Source organism: Eurypyga helias, unplaced genomic scaffold (genome assembly GCF_000690775.1).
Source record: "Eurypyga helias isolate BGI_N326 unplaced genomic scaffold, ASM69077v1 scaffold28221, whole genome shotgun sequence".
Taxonomy (NCBI): domain Eukaryota; kingdom Metazoa; phylum Chordata; class Aves; order Eurypygiformes; family Eurypygidae; genus Eurypyga; species Eurypyga helias.
In genome coordinates, this window is record NW_010233166.1 from 731 (window position 1) to 8586 (window position 7856).

The 7856-nt window shown below is 37.2% G+C and overlaps 1 protein-coding gene across 1 annotated transcript in view; it reads left to right on the plus strand.

The window, feature by feature from the left end:
- The window catches only part of PIGF (phosphatidylinositol glycan anchor biosynthesis, class F), a gene marked incomplete at its 3' end in the record, with an annotated part of 7929 nt that extends 434 nt beyond the window's left edge, over positions 1–7495 (plus strand). The window contains exons 2-4 of the mRNA XM_010161664.1: positions 1423–1514; positions 2366–2482; positions 7387–7495. Coding sequence (XP_010159966.1) covers positions 1423–1514; positions 2366–2482; positions 7387–7495 — 318 coding nt within the window. The remainder of the gene's footprint in view (positions 1–1422; positions 1515–2365; positions 2483–7386) is intronic.
- Positions 7496–7856: the final 361 nt, after the last annotated feature.

Below are 7856 nucleotides of genomic sequence, written 5' to 3' on the forward strand. Positions count from 1 at the left end.
GGTTTTTCTTGTCAATATATTGTTGCTTGTAGTCCCAGCCCTTGGTCTTCCAACAGTGTGCATAGTGGCAGAAAATCAGCAAAACTGAGTGGGCGCAAAACTCGTTTCATAGCCCAGGTCTGACCTTCAGTGTTACAAAGCAATGTTTTTTTGCTCGTGGGTAGTTACAAGTTTCTAATAACTTTAATGAAAGAGAAATAGTTTTTTAGAATCTGAGACATAAAGGAGACACTAGCTTGTTACAATTTAAATAAAGTTGCTATTTTTTTTTAAATTAAATGGAAAAGTATTAAAATGGTTACATTTCCTTGATGACGTTTGCACACAGAAGCAGGGAAATCTAGGATAAATTTTTGTTGTAACAGTTTGTAACAGGAGCACTGAATCTCAGTGAGACAGGTTTGAAGGGAGAGAATTGGGAGCAGCACATGACTTGTTCAGGAGCAGGAGAACACACCCACATCTGAAGCCAGCTGGATGGTCTTGCACCACTCCGACCTGCTGAGTTGGACATGGTTTAGTGCTCAGATGAAGTGATTCTTCAACACTTAAGCAAACACCCCTGAAAGCAGTATTTTTATATGCAAAGCTTCTGTCTGGTTTTGCTGACTGAGGCGGATGTGAAATACATTATGGAAAACAAGTATTTTAACTATCTGTGATTTAAAAATGAAGCAGGCTTTGTGAAATTTCATCCCAACCTAGCATAAGAAATAAATACTAAAAATATTTAGGTGAAATTGTGGGTTGCCATTGGTGACCTGACTAGAACTGACCTAGCCAGAACTGTTTATCAAGTGGTCATAACTTCTATATGATGTAGTGGGTACCCAGAAAACTTGTTTAAATGCATAGAATATTACGTGTTAGGCAGATATGTAGAAAGTTGCAGACATTTCTCAAATGGATTTAGAATTTAAGATGCCAAGTTCAAAATGTAGTGGGTTTTATTTCACGTAATTTTAAGTCTTACATTTGATTCCGAATGTCCTTTTTTTCATATAACATTTTCTTGCTTTTAAATATTTTTGTTTCACTTTCTGCGTAAGATGCCTTTTGATGAATGGACATAACAGATGTAAAACAGAAATGTAAAAATATCCAATAAAATAATCTCTGTTTATCTTGTCATTTCCAGTTACATTTTTTGTGTGCTTGCCTGATTATAATGGGGAGCATGAAAAAAACTGTACATGGAAGTGTGATTGCTTTTAATGAATTATTTCAAGGATTTAAGATAATGAAAACTGTTTTGAAAGATACCATGCTATTATCATACTGTGCTGTAGCGGGAATTAAGGAAACAGGTGGAGTACAATGCTGTTGATAAGGTAGAGACTATGTGATAAGGTATAGACTATGTTACTTATGTTCTCTTTTCTTTTGAAACATTATTCTGATATTTTATTGCTCTTTTTTTAGATATCCAGATTTCTAAAATGCTGTATGTACTTTTTCATATCTTGCATACTGTTTCATGCGATTATTGTTCTGTATGGAGCACCTCTCATAGAGTAAGTCAGAAGACCCTGTCTTTCGCTAAACATTTTAAAGGGCAGTTCTCCTTGCACCTGCTGGTATAAGTACTTGCATATCTCCTGGTTCCTTGGAAGTTAAAGGATAAGCTCCTGGCTGGGGGAAGGAGGGTGGCTGTTTTGGTTTTGGGGTTTTTTTTTGGTTTGGTGTTTTGTTTTTTAGAAGCTGGCTCTTAAAATTTCTATATATTTGGAGCCGTGTTGCTCACAGCAATTACGAACGACTGCTTTGACTTTAATATTAATGTTAAACATTTGGATACAAACATTTTTCCATGTTTCATGTAGTGATTTTTCCCTGTAAGATTCTAAAACACACATCTTGCGTATCTTTCATCCTTTTGATATTAGTGGTTTAATCTTTAGGAATGATTAAAAAATAAGAGAGGCATGTAGCAGCCTGATTTCTGAGAGAGATATCAGTTACCAACAATGGCATCACGTAGTTTGGTTTTATGGTTGCTTTCCACCACATGAAACTGGAAAAACACATGGAATAATGAAGTAAATATCCAAGTGTACTTCAGTTCAGAACTAATATTCTATATGAGGTACTCAGGTGGTTTTGAAAATGTTACAGTTGTCAGGCATTTTAAATCATTACTGCATTTCAGTCTTAAGTGTTGGGAGAACAGATAGCAGAATTCTTTCTATCTTTACTCTTCTACAGAGTAAGAAGAAAATACTTTATTCTGCTATATGAGGTTTAAGAAAGCGTGCATGCTTTCGCAACTTGACTTAGAGGATTGTTTTGGGGTTTTTTCCCCTAAATGTTGGAACTATTAGAGAATTAGTAACTGCCTCATTTTTGTAATGTTCCTTCTTTGTAGGTCAGTGACTGAGACGTTTTTGTTTGCGGTTCTCCTGTCTACTTTTACTACTTTACAGTGCTTGTGTATGCTGGGACCAAACTTACAAGCATGGATGCGGGTATTTAATAAAAACGGGTAAGTTCTGTTCTAAGGTTTGATTTTGCCCAGAACAGAAATGGATGGAATTGATGTAAACAACATGCCATGGGATTTTTTGTAGAGGAAGGAAAACTTCCTGAATTATGAGTGTTTTTCGTATTTGTAACTACAAGCTTATGAAAGCTTTTGTGAAAAAGAAAATTATTATTTATTTTGAAGATACTGAGAAAACTGGGGTTTGACTTTTGGTGTCCAGACACTTTATGGGTGTTTGAAGGAAGTAGTTTCAAACAGGCATTTTACTGGTCTAAGACTATTGTGCAGTCCAGTATGATGGGTGTCAAATAAAGGGGACACCTGAGACTGAGCTGTAAAGGGCAAGTCTTGTGCATGATCCAACAGTAACTTCATAAACACAGCTTTTAAAGTAGGAATAATAAGCCAAACCAAACATTCTTTTAACAGTATTTTTAACTTGAATATAATGGGGAAAATGCTATATAATTTCCTGCGGGCTTAGGTATGTCATCTTTACCCCTACTGTTTTTCAAATTTCAAAGAAAGCTCTTTTTGGTGTCAGAGTTCTCAGGTATTAATTTTTCAGTAAAATGAGCCTTTTTACCTCATTTTCACCTCAGTGACAGCCATGACATTAGCATGTATCAAGGCAGTGTATTTTTCATAAGTATTCTGTCTCTTCTGCCTTTTTCACTTACTAAATAACAGGATTTTTGAAAAACTGGGAGACAAACATAAAGAAGCCCCACATATGCTTGAGATTTAATAATATGTTCGCATTTGTTTCCTTTTAATAGTTCGTAAGGGTGTAGTCTCATACCATAAGAAAGTGAGAAGTTGTGTAACGCTGCTGACCTGCGGAGTTACTTTGGGTTTAAAATTCTGCAGAGGAGGACAAAAGTAGACTTTTTTTTTATAGTACTTTCAGATACTGACTTATCTCAGTTTATCTAGTTCTCAGCTTACTGAAAAATATCTTGAATCCTTATTCAAGTTAGTTTTGCTTGGTTTTTGATTTTTGGTGGAAGGGCTGACTAGAGTAATAGGAATGACACCTTGCAAGACCTCATAAAAGCATAGGTTTTAGCCAAAACGAATAATTGCTGATTCACTTAGTGGTCCTTGGAGGTTTTGCATGTGGAAACAATAGTTGAAATAACAGATGTTTGACAACAGTCTCTTTGTGCCAGGTTAGTGTTTGAATTTCTGTCCGTTTCTTTCTTTCCTAGTCTAGATATTAGTGTTACTTCTGTACAGTTACTGAATAGGAAACGGTTGTCTAGTTGTCACATTTTTGCTGTGACAACTTGTATATACTTCTTAGTAGTGAGCCATGTGACGTTATCTGAATATAATGGCTATTTAATAAGAATGAAAATAAACTACTAAAAAAATACTGTGGCAAATTTTTTTATGGATTGTAGCAAGCTGCTCTTCTAAAAATACTTCTGTGTTTTTTCATTTGACCTGATGAATGAGTTGGAACGTCTTGCACTTACGTGTGAGCTGAGTCTGGGCATGAGGTATTAAAAGGTTGCCTCTAACTTAACTATGTGGAATGAGGTGGGTCTGGGTGAATGGAGAAAAAGAATGGTTAGGTAATGTCAATGCAGCTGCTTGCCTTGGAAAACATTTTCAGCAAATTGAATTGCACTGGGATGGCAGGCTGGAAAGTCTGATTAAGAGTATAGCTTAGTATGAAACAGGAATTTGTTTTTAAAATATCTAAATACAATTTAGACTGAAGTAACCACTGGCATTTATTTTTGTTACTCTTATTTGCCTGTGCAATATTTATGTGATGAAAATGTGCTTGTGCTGTGGGCTTTGCAGAAAGACATTTAAAGGAAAGTTTGTCTTGATATATCAAGTGTAAATAAGTAACTTATTAATTGCCTAGCTGTTGCTCTGGATAGCTTTCTGCTGTGTCTTAGGTCGTCTAGTGTGATAAGTGTAATGGCTTGTCACAGGATTATTCCTAAAGCCATTCAAGTAACTTGTATGTAATCTATTCCACCATAATAGCTATTGTACAACTGAGCCAGTCTGACTTAAATATTTTGGGGATAATCTTGCAAAGTGCTTATTTTTTTCTGCAGGGATGCTTAGCTTTTTCAAATTGCAGTACTTGGAAGTGCCTAGTAAAATCACTTCTAATCAGGTTACTACAAGATGAGTCTTTAAGTGCCCTTGCCTCTAGAAAGTGGGTTATATGTGCCATCCCATGATAGCACATAATCTCTGGCACTGCAGGTTTATTGTTTGTATTATAATCTTTGAAGGGTTGGTGGGGTGGAGGGGAGGTGTTTGGTTGGAGATCGTTTGGTATACATGAAACAATTTCATGCAACACAATTGTAGCTCAGACAGAAATTCGTGCATGCTCCAGGTTTTCAAACTGGAGACACTTTTGAATTGGAAACGTTGATTTCATGGACCAAGTAGACTTTTTTAATTACTTTAAGAAATTTGAACAATTTGTTCTTACCCCACATATTTATAGTCTGTGTGCACTTAGACTGCGTGAGAAAAGTAAGGTGTATCATAAAAACTTAAATTCTAAGCAAGCAAGCTGTAAATAGGGCTCCTTTCAATAACTCTACATTTGGGAAAGGAGTAGGCCCATGCCAGCTATTTCTGGACTCCATATTCTGACATCTAGTATTGTGACCAATGTCATGACAGTGGTCATATGCTATCATGTGCTACTGTAAGTGGATAGAGGGAGTTAAAAGCTACAGGAATGGTTATTGACACTAATGGAAGCCGGTGACTCTTCTTCAGATACTTTTCAGTAATTGTTGGTTGAAATAGCCTTCTGCATAAAAGCCTTTAAGAAATCAGCTTTCAGTTGCTGATTTTGATTGCTCTTTCTGGAGACTGTTTATTTCAAATCACTAGTCTTTGTGTTGAATTTTCTGGTATAATAGCAATTATGTGGGTAGCAAATAGATTTTATTTTGAGCTTGTCAAAAATAGTATAAAACCATAACTTTAGGGCTCCTTCCAGTTTTCATTTTGCCTATTTCATCACTTGTTCATGAATTGTGTACTGTAAGAGTATGGAAAAAGGTCTTTGTAAAGGTGGATATCGTCGAAGTGGTGTGCTGCTTTAAGTAACCTTTTAATTCAACTGATACTTAAGCAATATTTAATATATTGTATTCTTTAAAGTAATAATCACTTTAGGCTTTAAAAGGCCTTTGTGCCACTTGTGATCATTTATCAGCTTAAATATCACTGGGTTTGCCTGCAGAATGCTTTTAGTTACAGTTTATTCATAGTTAAAATAAAGCATTCTATAAAACTCAAAGCTTATAAATTTCGCTGCAGTTGTTAGCTTCATGCAGATGATGTGATGGGTTAAAGAATACCTGCAGAAATCCTGACACGTCCTTTCCATGCAGGAAAGAGACTAATCAAAGTCGTGTTGGAGGGCAAGTCAGGTTGTATTTCTGTATCCAGTGCCCATGCTGCGGAGTGGTTGAATTAGCAGCTCACATGGTTGCCAAACTACAAATGGCTGTTCTTCACTTGGGCACTGTGCCTTGCTAATTCTGTTGTTTTGCTTTTGGCCTCAGCCTGATAACTCCATATGGTGTAGCAGTATGTGTGTAGATTTACCAGATAAGATGTCTGTGGGGTATAAATGTACCTCAATCAGTCCTTGGTATATGCTGCTGGCTCTTTCACCACTTAAAGGCTTAGAAGAAACAGTTCCCATTTCTGCTCAAAATGTCAATGTTGCACTCTAAATATTAGAATCTGTGTGACCTTTATTTTGCAAACAATAATAAGTGTTTGCCTTACACTTGTGAGCTGTTCGGTCAATACCAAATGCAGCAGTGAGTTACGTGTACTCAGAAGTAAGTTCAGAAATCTTAAGCTCTTCAAAACAAGTTCTAGGGTTAAAGCTTTCCTGCCTGCCGCATGTGAAGCAGCACACGTGAAGTTTGAAGTTTGCTATCCAGCTAGTCTTCCAGCTGTAAAAATGCCTGTCGTCTTCTGTTAGCTAAAGATAGGTTTGTGTTTATCATCTGAGATACAGAACCTGGTTCTCCTGTCTCAGACCTGTGCCCTACTCTGTTCTGAACTTCTGTTCTTGTTTCTTAATTGGCACCAAGTACTCAAATGTTCATGGCTTGAGAAAAGCAAAGCCATCACTTGCTAAACTGATGATGGACTGTAAGTGCTTATCTATTAAATGGACACCCAACTTTTCCAAAACTTTTGAAATCAGTAGTGGTAGAAGGCTATATAAACTGAGAACTGGTCATTAACATCTGTTATGATACACGTGACAGGACTGGCGATGCAAGAATTCTTCAGCATGCAGTGAATTTATCTTGCAGCCTGTGAACTTGAACTGGGATGCAGTGTTGCTGAAGGGCTGCAACATGCAGCCCTTTTTTTCAGTTGATGGAAATTTGCTCTAGAATATTCACACAGTGGACTTCTGTTTTAAATATCAAATGGTCATAGTCATCAGATAGTAACAACATGACTCCACCATAGAGTACTTTGTGACCGTGCTTGCACTTGAATATGCAGTCCCATGATACCCTTTCATGTCCGCTTTTCCTCGCGATGCACACGGTATCATTGTGATCTATTAACTTGCCCAGTGCTTCAAGCTCAACAGGAGTATTCCTAGGTAAAATAAATTAGCTTTTGCAGTAAATGGCTCAAGGGGAACAAAGTCTGCTGGATGTGTGTGGTATAGAAAGGTTGTCATTATAGCTAAAATATGCAACTTAGATTTTACATATAGTGTGTATCTGTTCGGGGAAACCTGCATCCTATTTATCAAATCCTTTGATTTTTATATGTTTGTCCCAAAAATCTTGGGAGAAATGAGATCTGACATTCTGACATGGTAACTTATGCTACTGTTGACATCTCGTAACATGCTGTTTTTACAGCGCCATGTCCGTCTGGGAAAGCAGTCTACAGATCACTACCATATGCAGTATACTAGGAGCTTGGTTTGGAGCATTTCCTATTCCTCTTGATTGGGATCGGCCTTGGCAGGTTAGTATCTGCACCTTTATCACAAAAATATTAATTTTCTGAATATGCATGCTACACAAAATTGCTTTGAAACTCTACAGGTATGTTGGACTTATACATAAGCTGGAACAGGCTGCCCAGAGAGGGGGTGGAGTCTCCTTCCCTGGAGACTTTCAAAAGCCGCCTGGACTTGTTCCTGTGTGATCTACTCTAGGTGATCCTGCTCTGGCAGGGGGGTTGGACTAGGTGATCTCTGGAGGTCCCTTCCAACCCCTTCCACTCTGTGTAATTCTCTGTGAATCTGTGTTCCTATAGGGTTATGCCAAATGTGTAAAAAGTAATTGGAAGCATCTATGCTTACAGTGTAAACACGTGAAATGCA